The sequence below is a fragment of the Protopterus annectens genome, chromosome 1.part1 (genome assembly GCF_019279795.1).
Source record: "Protopterus annectens isolate FY-2018-M chromosome 1.part1, PAN1.0, whole genome shotgun sequence".
Lineage (NCBI taxonomy): Eukaryota > Metazoa > Chordata > Ceratodontiformes > Protopteridae > Protopterus > Protopterus annectens.
Window position 1 is genome coordinate 1,149,799,873 of NC_056726.1, and position 16,521 is coordinate 1,149,816,393.

At 39.7% G+C, this 16,521-nt stretch overlaps 1 protein-coding gene across 1 annotated transcript in view; it reads right to left on the reverse strand.

Annotated features, from left to right (window-relative positions):
- The window catches only part of LOC122815805 (vomeronasal type-2 receptor 26-like), a 144,394-nt gene that overhangs the window by 93,856 nt on the left and 34,017 nt on the right, over positions 1 to 16,521 (reverse strand). Inside the window, exon 2 of the mRNA XM_044088607.1 lies at positions 161 to 273. Within this exon, the coding sequence (XP_043944542.1) occupies positions 161 to 273 (113 nt within the window). The remainder of the gene's footprint in view (positions 1 to 160; positions 274 to 16,521) is intronic.

Genomic DNA, 16,521 nt, shown 5'->3' on the forward strand with positions numbered 1-16,521 from the left:
AAACAATTCCTTTTTGAGTAACAGGCAAGTACAATGCCACTTTGTCCTGTGATCTCACAGTACCTGTGTCAAACAACAGGTTTTCCCAAGTCTCATTTATCCCCAGAGGGACAGCAGACATCAAAAGTCCTCCATATGCTGTGGGTATTGCAGTACAAACCCAGCAGTTTGAAACGTTCATTGTCTCTACGTACACTCGTTTCATGGCTAGGTATGTGTTAAAGTTCGGATGCCAATCTATAGCAAGTTCATCACGTTTCATCAGTTTCACTTCTGTAGTTATATGCAAGAAAAACCATAACAACAAAAAGGTTACCACAAACATGGTTAGCAGGTGTATGATCAGCAGGCCAGTGAACCAATGTCTTTGGGGTTGTTTTGTATTTCTATACACTCTGCCCCTGGCCATCCTGCTTCTGTGGTATATCAGTTACAAAATGTTTATTTAAATTAAACTCTTTGAGCGGTTTGCAGTGTGTCAAATGAACCCAAGATGATCTCTCAGCAATTTTCACTGCAGTAGGCGTAGCCAACAGTACCTGGTACGGACCTTCCCACTTTGGACTCGCCCAATTCTTTTTTTTGATAACCTTCAGCCAAATCCAGGACCCCGGGGTCAACACGGCTTCCGGTTTTGCTTCTTCTTTGTCTGAAAAAGAGTTCAACTGCAAAACAGTCTTATTTGTTAACAATTTTTTCATATAACTAGCTAATGAGCTGTCAGCCTCCAGCTCTGCAGGCATGAGGGCTTTCCATTGTGGCACATAGTATGCTCTTCCAAATACTACCTCAAAGGGAGTCAGTCCTTTTACATTTGGAACAGTCCTCATGCTCAGCAGTGCTAAAGGTAGACAGCAAATCCAAGTCTTCTGAGTCTCATACATTAGTTTTCTCAGTTTGTTTTCAAAATCCCATTGTACTCTCCACCAGTCCTGCTGACTGGGGGTGATAAGCACAATGATTCTTCAAAGAAATCCCAAAAAATCTCCCAAGCTGCTGTATTGTCTGGTTGACAAAATGTGTTCCATTATCACTATAAATTCTCTCAGGTATGCCAAATCTAGGAATGATTTCTTTTACTAAGGCTTTTGCCACTGTTGCTGCATCCGGATTCCTAGTTGGGAAAGCTTCTACCCATTTCGAAAACATATCTATAATCACTAAACAATATTTTTTCCCTTCACATTTATTCAATTCTATGAAGTCCATGCAAATAGTATGGAACGGATATGGTGGTGTAGGGAAACTCCCTTGCTTCGGTTTAAATGCTCCCTGTGCATGATGTTGATTACAGATATGACATGCTGCACAAAATTTTTGTGTATAATTCGTAAATCCGTATGTTTGGAATGTTCTATTAACTAACTGTACCATCCCCCCTGTTGAGACATGGCTCTGCCCATGGCTCAACAAAGCCGCATATCTAAATAGATTAGATGGTAATATTGGCTTTCCCTCCTTGGAGATGTATAGTCCTTCTTTGAGAACTGCTCCTTGTTTTACCCACCTCTGCTTTTCTGTTTTTGTAGTTAATGTTTGCATCGTTTTCAGCATTTCTAAATCTAAAGTCTCAGTGGGTGGTAGTTCTTCATTTAAAAGCAAGGTCTCTGAGTCTGAGGCAGCTTGCTTTGCAGCTGCATCAGCCCGAGCATTTCCTCTCGAAATCTTATCCTGTTGTTTAGTATGGGCTGCACATTTACAAATGGCCAGTTTCGTAGGTAACTGAATAGAATCTAACAGGTTCAAAATCAATTGTGCATGATTAATCGGTTTGCCAGTAGATGTTATCATTCCCCTGTTCTTCCACTGCTGTGCAAAAACATGCACCGTAGAGAAAGCATACTGACTATCAGTATATATGTTCACACATGCTAAAGTGCAGGCACGTGTCAAAGCTATCAATTCTGCTGCTTGAGCAGATAGGTTATGCTGCAGGGGCTGAGCTTCTACAATTTCAGCATCTGTTACTACTGCATAACCTACTAGGTTCTTTCCTGTAGGACCCTTCCTACATGATCCGTCTACATAGAATGTCACCTCTGCATCAATTAAGGGCACATCAGTGAGATCCTGTCTGGGTAGGGTTATCTGTTCCATTTCCTGCAGGCAACTGTGTGGTGTGCCATCCACAGGAATCGGAAGCAATGTTGATGGATTTAATGTTGTACATCGTTCAATTATCATGTGAGGTTGACTCAATAGTATGGTCATACAGGAAAGATGCCTAGCCGGAGATAAAAATGCTATTTTTTCTTGCAGTAAAATTATCACAACTGCATGGGGCACCTTCAAGGTAAGAGGGTGAAACAACACCACTGAGGCCGAAGCCTGCACTGCCATAGCTGCTGCAACAACTGCTTGTACACAATGTGGCAATGATCGCGCCACCGGATCTAACCGTGATGAATAGTAAGCTATGGGGCGTTGCTGCCATGTTGTTGCGTCAGTACTGACGCCATATATCCCTGCCTACAATCTACGGTCTGAAAAATCTCTTATGATAATTTGGAAGTCCCAAAACAAATGAGGAAACCACCAATTGTTTTAGTCTGCAAAAAGCTGCCTCTGCTTCCGATGTCCAATGTAGTTTTTCCTGTGCTGCCATTGGTGTCTTAAAAATTAAATCAGCCAATGGAGCTGTTTCCAAGGCATAATTCGGTATCCAACTCGACAAAATTAGTCGCACCCAAGAAGGACATCATTTCCTTTTTGGTAGTTGGTTTAGGTGCTTGTAAGATCGCTGTTTTCCTATCCTCGTCTAATGTTCTACCTTCCTTGGATATTACATATCCCAGGTACTTGACCTGCTTTTTCCAAAGTTGTAGTTTGTGTTTGTTTACTTTATGCCCTTGTTCTGCCAAGAATTTTAACAATGCTATTGTGTCTTCCCTACACTGCTGCTCGGTAGGGGCTGCAAGCAAGATGTCATCTACATAAAGTAATACTTGACTGCCCCCTGGTGGAGTAAATCCCGCCAGGTTGCTAGCCATCTCTTGTGCGAATATTGTTGGACTTTCACTATATCCCTGTGGTAATCGAGTATATGTATACCTTTTGCCCTGAAATGTAAATGCAAACCAATGTTGGCTATCAGGGTGTATGGGTATTGAAAAGAAAGCATTACTGATATCTATCACGGAAAAATATTTCTGTTGTGGCTTCAAGTCATTTAACAAAGTATGTGGGTCTGGCACCGTAGGTGCCCTTGGTATTATCGCATCATTTACGGCCTGTAAATCCTGTACCATCCGCCATTCCCCGTTTGCTTTTCTAACAGGAAACAGAGGTGTATTACAAGGTGAATTCAGGGATTCCACCAGTATCCCTTCCTTGAGCAATGCCATTATAATAGGTTTGATTCCCTGCTCTGCATCCTTCCTCAAAGGATATTGTCGTTTTTGTGGTCTAAAAGCCGATTTTGGTGTAATAGTTACTGGGCCTGCTGTTTGAATAAGCCCTACATCCGATTTCCCTGTTGACCAAAGAATGTTTGGCATGTCACTCAGTTCTTTTTCCTCCTCTTCTATCAAGAACGCCAATCAGCTGTCTTCACTTTGATGTAAGTGTACAGCTGGGCGTGCCTGCGTTAACCAATTTAGTTTCTGCTTCTGCACTCCTTGTTCTGACAATTCTAAGTCGGTTTGCTTCTCCCATTTAGTTACTTTGTCACCCAGATCTACCCATCTAACATCCCTGCTTTTGGTTAGGCTGACATGTGGTAGTTTGTTGGATTTGTATAATTCCGTGAATTCCTGGGGTAATGAACAACTTACCACACTATTACCCTCAGTATCCCAATACAAAGTTCGTAATATTAATCTGTTGGCAGGATTTCTGAACAGTTTTTGTTCATAGTCCTTATCGGGTCCTGGTATGCTACAATAGTATAGAGTACAATGTAACAAATGTTGTTGATCGAAGTCGAGGGAGGGCACCTTACTGGTGGCTACGTTCATTAGTTCCTTGGTCACTGCCCCTGGACCGGTAGTAACCAGATCCTGGCTGTACCAATAATAAGCTTCACCCTCCGATCGTACTACAAAAGCATCCATTTGTCTCCGTGCCTCCATACCTTTCATGGTGGGAATTACTGCTATACCAAAAAGCTGCATAAGATCTCTTCCCAATAAATTCATTGGGCATTTTTCAGAGAGCACTATTTTACTTCTCTGGGTTATACCCGAGACAGGGTCAGTTATTGCTATATCATGGGAGAGTGGCTCCCTGTACAGCTGTCCATTTGCTGCTTTCACCAAAATGTAATCAGGTGATTCAGAGTGCTCCGGTAACTTTGAAGGATGAATCAAAGTCCGTGATGCTCCTGAATCGCACAAAAATTTAATTTCCTTCCCCTCCACCAGAAGTGTAACTTCCGGTTTCGTGTCTGCTAAATAGAGCTCTAGGCTCAATAAGGCCAAATCCAAAACTTCACTTTCCCCAGTTTCTACATCCGCTTGTATGTCATCTGTCTCTTCTATTATGTTTACATTATTTCCCTGCTCATTAGTCTGCTCTAATGACTGCTGAGCAGCATGACTATCATCTAGTCAATCTTCATCACTTTTATCCTTCTTTTCTGCAGGTGCTTTACTCCTGCAATCCCTTGCCAAATGTCCTTTCCTTCCGCAGTTAAAACCCTCACCCCTTTTCTTCCTTTCCTCATAAAACTCTGGGTCCTTGTCAGAACGTTTATTGCCCTGAGTATTGCGTTTACCCTTTTTGCTTGATTGAACTACAAAGACTTCTGCTCCGTCTTCAGCTGTGAAGACCTGCGTTTTCTTTTTCTTTTTACTGTTAAAGTGTCTTTCAGCATGCCTAGCATACTCTAGTAAGGCTTGAAGCCTACTTGTTCGGTGATCTATCATATGCTTCGTGATGAAGCAGCTGATAGGGGCAATGCAACCTTTTAGGAATGCATTTTTCAATTGTTGCTCATATGGGCTATCATTTTTCTGGTTTTCAGGAATAGTCATACCACTATGGTTATTGAAGCATTCTAATAATCTACCATAGTATGCGTCCACTGTTTCATTATCTTGTTGTATGCATTGGTTAATACAAGTCCAATCTGCTCTAGGTTTCCATTTCTCAGTAATGCGGTCTGTAAGACCCTTCAACCTAGTATCTAGCTCTGCGTCACTATGTAGGAGTGGCCTGAGTTGCGCGTCACGGGCATTCCAGGCGCCGCAAACCATGTGCCAGTCCGGACCTATAATTTGTCTAACTACTTTTTCTACCTCTTCCCCATTCAAGTGGTAACTTAATCTCATTCCCTGTAAATCTTGTACAAACTTTTCAAAATTAATTTTTGGATGGGGAATTCCCTCCGTAGCTTTCCGGATGTCCTCCGGTGTCCATGGTCTATATACTAAGAGAGTTGAGGCTTGGCCCTCCTGTCCTGCCTGAGGGTTAGGGACTTCAATTAATGGACAGATTTCCTCACTCTCATCTAATGAACTACTACTTAGTTGAACATTTCTAAGTGTTTCACGTGTTCGGGATCTAGTTCCAACAGGTTCTCTTACAAATGGTCGTTTTAATACCCCTGTTGTCTCAGGATAGCGTGGGGGGGGTCCAGCCCGCCCTCCCGCTTCATATTCTGAATAAGGTATCGGAGGTGGTGGTGGGGGTGGGGCCGTTGCTATTACCGTATTATTATCTTCTTTGTCTAAAAATAATGCTTTAGCATTCTTAATTTTCTGCTCCCTCCGGTTTGCTTCCTCAATCCACCTATGTGCTTGAGGAACACCCAACTGTCGTTGTTTTTTTGCCTGACCTGCCGCGTCAGATTTTAATTGTTTCAAAAGTTTCACTAGTGACATTTTATCTAATTTACCGTCAAATCCATACTTGTTGACCCATTTTGCAAAATACCTCACATTGTCTACTCTTTGCAATTGCATATATTTCGCGTCATCTGTTAGGGGCGGATCTCGTGTCCCCTTAGTGCACTCATTACCCATGTCTTAAAAAGACTGTTACGTAACCCTTCTTCTGTACCACGTGGTATCTTATTTCCCCATATCCACAGTAGTGTCTAGAATGACTGTTTACTTTGCTTTGTTATACTCTGATCTATGACTCAAGATACAATACTTCGACTATCTCTCTCCCTGCTATCACAAACCTTAGCAATAGCACAGTGTAACCTGGTCCCTGATCTAAAACAAAGACAAAGAGGGAAATTCTTCTTACCTGAGCCTGCTGCTTACCACTGCACTTCTTGGGATCCAGTTTTCCGCTTTTCGGCCACAGATCAGAGAGTGGACAGCCTCTTCGCACAACAATTCAGTCGGAGGTCTTTCCTTCTTCTGCGCAGTTTTCAGTACCACCTATGACCTGCAGCTTACCAAGGGAATTCCGGTTCGACACAAGGACCAAAATGTTAGATAAATTGTTAAATCAGACTGTAAAAATCATTAGGCAAAACAACAGTCAGTAAAACAGTAGGCTCAAGTTCTATTAACACTATTGCTAGTGTTATCAGTAGCACTATCTACTTATGATCATAAGGAGGCAAAAAACCATACACAAACTTGTACAGAATTTTGTCTGATTTTATTAGAGAAATATCCCTCATTTTATAATGCTTACAATCAGTTCTTTGCCCACCTCACTGACGTGGTCAGTGACAGGCCCTTTACATCATGTCCATTCAGAAAAAGAGCTGACATTACAGTTTTTAAAAGTTTCTTTCCCATGAGAATGTTGCAGCCTTGCAAAGCACCTGGTCAGTCACAATGTCTTTTAATGTCTTTATGAGGATGGAACTAATCTAAGGCCCTTAGATTAGTTCGAATACAATGGATGAATGTCTTTTTTAATATAGTTCTTTGTCTCTCCACTCTCCAGCTGCGGTCTTATCTCCGGTAGTGTTCATAAGGCTATCCTCCTTGGTGCAAGCAGGAAAAAGATATACATGCAGACAGATTTATTATTTTCTAACTTTGCAAATAATTATACACTGAAAGACATGCTCCAGCTGGTGCTGGAAGCTTTCAGGGTCAAGCCTTGTTCACCCTGCAGCTATATTTCAAGCAAGAATATGCGAGTTCATTTCTACTATTATTCTAGCAAAACAGAATTAAATGCATTACATATTCTACTTTTCATATGGATTTGAGCACATTTATTCATGTCTAAGGCACACATTTCCCTAACAGTTTATAAATGTTTGAATACATACTTTTCTAATAATATATATATTTGAATACATATTCTTTTAACAGTTTGTTATGTCCAGATGCATATTTTTCTGACAGTTTCGAAGTACTGAAACTTCGTACAACCAAAGGAGATCCATATAGATATATATATATATATATATATATATATATATATTTATAAATATATATATATATATATATATATATATATATATATATATATATCTATATATATATATATTTATAATGATCACAATAAACAGGTGCACTGGCCCATAATAGCTGCATTGCAAAGTATAAAGATCCACATTACCCAGAACTGCACTCCAAACAACCCTGTGTGGAACCAGAATGGCTAAACAGATGATGTAGAAAATATATCCACCACGAGAAATGCAGAAAAATACTTCTTTAATTAACTGCAATAAAATAAACAGTGCATAATAACAGTTCATAGCTCACAACTCAAGGCTATAGCATACCGGTTTTGGCCTCTGCACTGATGACTCCAGAGGGTGAAACTTGCATGCTATAGCCTTGAACTGTGAGCTGCTGTTGTGTGCTGTTTACTTTATTGCACTGAGTTGAAGCAAAGAACTTAATTAAAGAATTTTTTTTCCTGCATTTCTCGCGGTGAGTGTATTTTCTGCAGCATCTATTTAGCCGTTCTGGTTCCACAGAAAGTTGTTTATATACACACATACATATATATATATATATATATATATATATATATATATATATATATATATATATCTATACAGATCAGGTATCATTTAAATGTACAAAAATACAGTATTTCTCTTTGCATAAGTCTAGAAATGTAGCCATATTAAAGCAGGCGTCACAGTCTGCATATAGTTTCATGCACTTTTAATCAATGAAAATAATCTTCCATCAACAATACTGATAAGAACAGTATGTACTTTACATTTGAGTACAAACACATTTTGTTTGCATGCTACAAGGCTTGGGAACCAAGGTTAAAGAGGCATGTTGAAACTTACAGAGTTTTGGTATTATTAAGAAATACTCCAGACACAGATAGTTTAGTTTGTTTGTACTGATATGCAGAAAGTCCTTGCAGTACAGACACTATAGTATGAGTGCAGAGATCATGTCAGATATCCAAAATTTCAGAATATTAATGATATTATTCAGGAAGAAAGGAATATCAGCACTGTTATCCAGCATTACAGAATATTACAGGATTTCTACAGACTGTTTCAGTTTAGCAGCAATGTTATTGGACACAATATTTGAATATTATTGACATCAACCTTCATTGTACATACTAAAGCATTTTTAATGGAACTACAGTGTATACAGACTTTATTCTGAAATGTGCAAGAAGAAGAAGGTTGGCATAATGGTTAACGTCTGACTTATAAACACAAGGGGCAGGGCTTGATTCTCACAGGTTAATTGTCTAGACTTAAAATTGTCCCAAGGGCACTTGGCCTAGTACTACTCTATGAACCTCTGAGCTTGGTACATAAAGCAGGGCCTGGCACCTGTTTAGCAAAGTTTTTGGAAATTAACAGGTAAAGGCATTTATTTCAGTTAAGTCCATTGTCGTATTAATTCTCTGTCTCTCTCTCTACATATATATATATATATATATATATATATATATATATATATATATATATATATATATAGATATATATATATATATATATATATATATATATATATATATATAGATAGATAGATAGATAGATATTATATGAATAAATGTGTGTGCGTGTGGTTGGAGTAGCCTACTAGAAGTTTGGGTCTCGATTCTTTTAGTCTATTAGCTGCAAAAAAAATAAGTGCAAAATATGATATTTACAAATAAAAGTATTATTTTTTTTTGTAGCACTATAGCACAATGCCAGATACATTTCCAGTTAGTAGTACACAAAGAACTGTGGCAGGGTTAGCCACTCAACATTGTAAAAATATGTCTCTAGGTGATCTGGTCGTGTTGACAAATGTTGCCAAAATGGGAAAGGGTATTTGCAAATGATCGGTGTGTTGAGGACATGACCTACTCTGACCAATACCAGGGGTACATGCTAGCGCTAGAAGGGGTGTAACTTCCCCTATTGGCCAGTGTGTGCCCACCATAAAGCCTAACAACACTGGGTCAATAAACTACTTGCTGGTTGGTGTCCAGTTGTCCAGCTTGGGTTACCTGGGATAGCTCTGTTGAGTGAAAGCTGGATGTAAAACCAATCAACCTGCCAAACATTAACTAATAATTGCCTCACTCACTGTAGGTTCACTGACAGGATTAGGCTTGGAATGGAGGACTCTGGATATCCTATGTATTCAGGAGACATGGTAGAAGGGCAGTGCTGTAAAGCTGTAAAGCCACTTGGCTTGGGATCCAGAGTTTACTACACAGGAAGAGGACAGACTAGAAATGTTGTGGGAATTGTAGTGAGGAAGAGAGCAATCAGACTCCAGTGTAAGGATAGGGTACAGTTCATACTCTCAGCCTATGCCCCACAGCAGAGCTGTGATAGTGAGGAAGGAATGCATTCAGACAGCAGTTGCAGGACTTACTAGATAAATCAGGAGAAGTAGAAATGGTGTTAATAATGGGTAACTTGAATGCACATATTAGTACAGACAGAACAGGGTATGCAGACTTCCTGGATCAACATGGGTGTGGCAACAGGAATAAAGAAGCAGAAGTCATTCTAGACTTATGTCTGGCAAATGGTTTGATGGTAGCCAAAACATGGTTCAAAAAGAGAGACAGCCACAAGATCACATACAAAAGTGGCCAACTAGCAGTTCATGTAGACTTCCTCCTAGTGAGGAAAGGGCACTTGGCTAGAATCAGTGATTGCAAAGTTATCCCTAGTGAAACAGTTGGCCCACAGTATAAACCACAGGTGGCCACAATCAGCTGCAAGCAGTGGTCAGAGAAGCTCTAAGATCAACAGAGAACAGGCTGAAGACCTTTAAGTTGACTGGAGAGAAAGTACAATAGTTCGAGTAATTATTCAAGGTTCTAGCAACACAAGAAGAAAAAGAAATAGGTGAAGTTGAGGAAAAATGTCAGTGCCTCAAAATGGTATATGTTAGGGCTACAGAACAGATATGTGATCGATCCAGATATGGAAATAAGGTACATGAGGAAAGCTAGTGGTGGAATGCAGAAGTCCATGAAGTCATCAAATGAAAGAAGGGGTGCAGTAAAAAGTGGGCGTTAGAAAACTCAGACCAGGCTAGGAAAGAATACTAGTTAGGTAATAAAGAGAATAAGACAGGAGTTGCAATAGCAAAGAACAAGATATCAGAACCACTCTACCAGCTTCTGGAAAGTGACTAAGTGGAAGGTACAAAGAACCTCCATCAGGTTGCATGGCAAAAACAGAAAGATAAAGAAGATAACTAGGCACCTTTCATAAGGGATGACAACAATAACCTGCTCACCATTCCTCAGGGCATCAAAGGCAGATGAAAGTAGTACTTTCTGCAATTGATGAATTAGAAAACTCGACAGAAACTGTACTACCCCAGACATAGCTTACTGTGAGAAAAGAGGAACATCCCAAAAGATGTAAGAACAGCACTAAAGAAAATGAAGTCAGGGAAAGCAGCATGGTCAGAGAAGGTCACAGCAAATATGATCAAGATGTTGGGAAAGTTAGGGGAGAAATTGCTCACAGCAATATGGATTACAAGACATATCCCAGGTGAATACTGAATAAGTATACTAATGGCAGTGTTCAAGAACAAAGGGGACATTCTCAACTGTGGGCAGTATAGTGGTATCAGACTCCTATCACACTGCATGAAAGTTCTGGAATGGATGATTTCTAAATTTGGAGGGTAGTAGAAAGTAGGATGGGAAATAAGCAGTTTGAATTCAGATCAGGGTGCAGTATATCTGACCCGATGTTTGCAGTGAGACAGATACTTGAGAGGGCGCTAGAAATGAGGCAAGAATCCAACTGGGCATTCCTAGACTAGGAGAAAGTATATGATAAGGTCCCAAGAAAGTTGATTTGGCAGTCCTGTGGTGGTTCTAAGTCCTAGAAACAATACCAGAATTAGTGAAAGCTACGTACAAGGACCCAATGACTCAGGAATGAACAGTGTTTGGTCTTAAAGAGGAGTTACCTGTTGGAGTGGGTGTGCTTCAGGGTTCAGCTCTGATCCCATTGATGATCATACTGGTGATGGGATTGCATTAGCAAACAGACTGGATGGGATAGATAAACAAAGTTGTTGTATACATGCAATGTGCATTACGGGCAGACTCTGAGCAAGAACTTCAGCAAAGGGTAGGGGAATGGAATACAAAACTCAATGCACGTGGGATGAAACTTAGCACAGATAAGACAGTTGTAATGGCAGCATTTAAATCAGAAGAAGATGAAAACTGAGATAGAAGGGTAAATAGTGGAAGAGGTTAACAGCTTAAATTATCTGGGAGGGGTGGTTGAGGAAAATAAAAGTCTGAATGAAAAGATCAAAGCTAAATTGAGAGGGGTTGCAGCCACATGCCACAATGTAGGTGGTATTGTATGAGAGAAAAATGCCAAAGAATCTGATAAATAAGGTGTACAAAAGAGAGATATACTACAGAATCCTGGGCAGTAAAGGCAGAACAGTTCAAGAAGGTGATGGAGACGAAGTACCTGAGACAAGTGGCGGGATGCACACTGTGGAACAGAGAAAGAAATGAGGACATTGTAGAAGGCAAAGTAGCTCCAATTGCAGAAAAGGTCAGAGAGGACAGATTATGGTGGTTTGGGCACATGTGAGGGAAAGCAGAAGACTCTGGTGAATAAGATTTTGGACAGACAAGAAAAAGACAAGAGGGAATGAGAGCATCCAGCAAAGAGGAGGATGGAATGTTTGAGAGAAGTCCTGAACAGTCGAGCATGAGTGTAGAAAAAGGTAGGAGAGTGGCACTGAATAGGGAGAGATGGTGACAAGTGTGACAAGTGACACAACACCACAAACCAATGTAGAGGAATGGGAAAAGGGGGGATTTATGATGATGATGATGATGGTAGACAAAGCTGATTCTGCTTTGTTTACCTTGCCTATGTTGCAAGCTTCATCAGTGGAGGTAACCTTAGACAAGAAGGACTGGTTTAACATTATGCTTTCACCTGCTGTACAGCAAATGATAACAAATTAAAGTGAAATTATTTATTTTTCTCCCACACAGAGGACCACAAGTAGACCCCAGAGTCTCTCCTTGTTCATCAGGTTTTCATAACCATCCTAACCTCCACCCAGCTTACTCAGATAAGGGTCAGGGCCAGTGAGGAGATTGAGGCATTCCAGCACAATAACTAACAGCCATCATTTTTTTAGCTTAGGCCTTAACTACTTTTTCACCCCATGAATGGACCTGCAAGGTCCAGGTGTTGGGCATGCAATGATGATGTGTGATCTATCACCTCATCACTGCAGCAGCTCAGCCAATGTCCATCCCATCAGATATTTGGACCACACTCCTCCATATCCCCAACCTCTGCTAGTGATCAAATCTGTGAAATACCAAATGAGAATCTCCCTGTCCTACAATGGGCATATCATGCACATGTCAATCCCTCTCCTAACAGTGCCTAGATTAGTCTTTTTATGCATTTAAAAATGAATATTTCAGCTGCTTTTGGTTGCACATATTTTTTTCCAGAAAATAATTCTATTCAGGTACAATATCTCTCAGTTCAACAAAAATCTACAATGAGACAATCAGTGCAGCCAGTTTGGCAATATTTAAATAGAGTTTGAACTTATAACAACTAATAATATACAGAATTTCTCAAGATGAATACAATAAGAAATGGCATGTATTGTGTGTGTGCGTATGTGCGTATGTGTGTGTGATGTGTGTGCGAGTGTGTGTGTGCATGTATCTGTTTCTCTTTCTCTGTGTTTGTGTGTGTGTGTGTGTGTGTGTGTGTGTGTGTGTGTGTGTGTGTGTGTGTGTGTGTGTGTGTGTGTGTAGGAAAGGCTGATGTTCGTGTTATTAACTGTCTGAGAAATAAGATCGGAAACTGTCATGCTCATTATTCACAATGTCATAAAGTTTGGAAGTCAAACCTTGACATTTTACATTTACTGTAAAGTTCATTCTCAGCAAAAGAAAAACTATTCATAAAGCATGCATGGTTTTACTATTTTTGCAGTGGGGGGCTTGCCCCCCTGCGCCTCCTACACCCCCTGTTAATTATATATTCTAACTCTGAGATTGCACTACAGTGAGGAAAATGGTAATTTTCCTGATCCCAACTGTAGTGCAAGCTATTTGTAAAAAGCAAAGTTCAAAACTGTGAACACGAACTACATGTCAATGTTTAGGTAGCGACAGGATTTCCGCTCGCAATTTTGCCCTTTTGCACCTTTACCCTCAACCTTATGACCGACAGTAAGGTATATTTCACACATTTGATAGTAAACTATATATATATATATATATATATATATATATATATATATATATATATATATAGAGAGAGAGAGAGAGAGAGAGAGCATTAAAAAGTATGACTACACAAAATCAGCTTGACATAAAACCTCAGAATGTCTTCAGTTTTAAGTTTTATTCATCCAGTTTACTTAGGGTATCACCTTACACTATGATGACTTAACTGCTGAAATATGTACAGAATTAAAAAAACAACTTCTTAATTGTTTTAGCTACTCACATCTCCCAAAACAAGAGTAAGCACTGTATACAGCTGTGTTTGTTTGAACCATGTGAGGTCATTTTGTATAATAAATATACATACCACTGGTCCCATATCTATAACCTCCATATAATAAGCTTATCATAAAATGTAATCTTAATCATGAATGCAATATAGTCAGAGCTATAAAGATATCTCTAGTGGTGTGGATGTGATTTACACAAAGTGAAGTCCCTGGTTTGCCAGGGTCTTTTTTGATGTTTTACCTATATGTGTCCCCAAGTACCTGACTACTGGGTTAACTTTTATGGGAGTGTTATCAATATGATAGTTTAAGGTGTTATACACAGTGCAATTCTTGGTTTGCCAGAGTGTTTTTGATGTTTTTGGCTATGATGCTTGTGTCACCTTTTTATTTTCTGTTTTATCTTCTCAGTGATGCTTATCTGAATTGTTTAACTTTGGATGATTTTAGCATCTAATTGTACAAGTCAGTTTTAGCAGCAATTATAAAATAACTGTTCATTACTATTAAAAATGAGCACACTGATTGGACAGCCCAACCAGTGTGCACATTGTATGTCAAGCATACGCCAAAAGAAAAAAGTCAGGCCACTGAAGTAACATTCAGGGGCCAGACTTTCTATTGTCCTATGCTGAAGGATAGACAAAATATTATAAAAATCAAGTACAGGGTTGGGAGGGTGGCCTAATGGTTAAGGTGCTTGCCTTGCAAGCACAAGGTACAGAGTTTGAGTCTCACAAGGGATAATTGGCTAGGCTTAAAATGGCTCGCAAGGGCAGTTAGTTTAGTACTAATCTATGAACTAAACAGAAACCCACCTGATTTTCCTGTTGTGCTTTGCACTCATGAGCAAACCACAGCAACCTTAGGTAAATCCTAATACACTCATGCTCAGTTGTGGATTATTGCTTAATAAATTTCCTCTGGACTGTGCAGAGATTCAGTTTGCTACGTTTTTAGTAGTGTTACTATGATGGTGACTCCTAAACTTCTAGTTGAGTGAGATTTCCTCTGGCTTGGAAATGCAGTTAGTTTCTTGGATAGATTTCCTTGTCAACTATTATGTGAAATATTTCAGCCTCAAGATATGTACAATTTGGGCATTATGCCAGTCAAAATATATTCCTTGCAAAATATAATTAACAGATATCCATCACTCTAGCTAGACAGGCTTCTTCAGGAAAACATCATAGATGAAGCAGAAAAAAATACTGTACTAGTTGTGTATAATATCTCTATTTCCATCACTCATGTTTCATAGGTTCATAGGTTGGTACTAGGCTATCGACCCTAGGGCCTATACAAGCCTAGCCATAACAATTCCCTGGCTATTTCTTCCCATGCTATTTACTTTCCTCGACCCCTGTCTAGCAGGGCAACTTAAATATGTCAGTGTGTTTGCGAATGCTGCTACAATTAAAAAGGATATCTGTCTTAGAAGACACAGGGAGAGGTTAAAGAACAGATGGATGAAAACATGTTTAATCAAGTATAAACGTTGGCTGGATAACAATATATCATCTGTCATTCATATACCTCTTGTAAGAAGGCAAGATGTTATCCATTGAGATTTTAATGGCTTCAGGCCGACCATACATGCTTTTTTCCATCACAAACAAGCTGCTCAAGAATCTGAAACTTCTGCTCATCTTTTTCACCACAGTTAGCATCAGGAATTAAAAGAAATAGGTTCATAGGAAATTACTAGGCTACTAGCTCTAGGACCTTTACAAGCTTAGCTATGTTATACTCGTGTTCCCTAACTGACCTTGGTTATATGGTCATTATTGCAGAATGAGTCTATGATCAGCACTGATTGCCTCCCTCCATGAGAAGCATAGGTACCACTCCCAGGGTAAATTTGAGTCTCCCATCCAGTTGTCTAGGTTGCGCTTGATAGGGTCATTGAGGAGCTCTATTTCATGTGAATTAAGAGTTTATTCCAGAGAAGCGTCCATCTCTGGGAGATATATCTGTCTCTCCAGCATGTTCTGTTAAGGTTACAGGCTATGTTGAGGCCCTGGAGTGAGTGACTCTTGTCCCATTTGATTTGCGGGAGTGTAGCATTTCCATTAGGGCAGGGTCAGAGATTACTCTGTAGGCCAGGCACGTCACCTCTCAGCACCCTGTAAAGTACAGAGTACAGTGACAGGACTTTCAACCTTTCCATGTAGGCCATGTTTTGGAGGCCCTGAATTTTCTTGGCAAGAAATATCTGTGGTCAATCCAGCTGCTGCAGATGTACATGCAAAAGGGAGCATTGTACTCTATTAGTAGTCTGATGATGGTGGAGTACAGAAGGGTCATAATATCCTTAATCTTGGATGCAATGCCATTACTTATGAAATGCACAATGCAGAAGGCTTTCCTTACCAATGTGGACACACACGGTGACCGAGGTTTAGATTGCTATCAATCTACGCTTCCCAAATCTCACATCACTGGGTTTGAGCTGGGGTGGTTGCTATCATTATTTTAATTAGCAGGGAATTCCTCTTTTCCAAATGGGATAATAATGCAATTTTTGCATTTAGTTTTATCCTTGGCTTTGGCACCAATCATTTGTCTGTGTTAACTCCTTTTGCAATGTGTCCAAGTTGAGTCTTGGCAAAATAATGTAAAGTGTAAGGAAAGAAATTGGGAATGTACATCAGAAAAGTATATCTAATAAAGA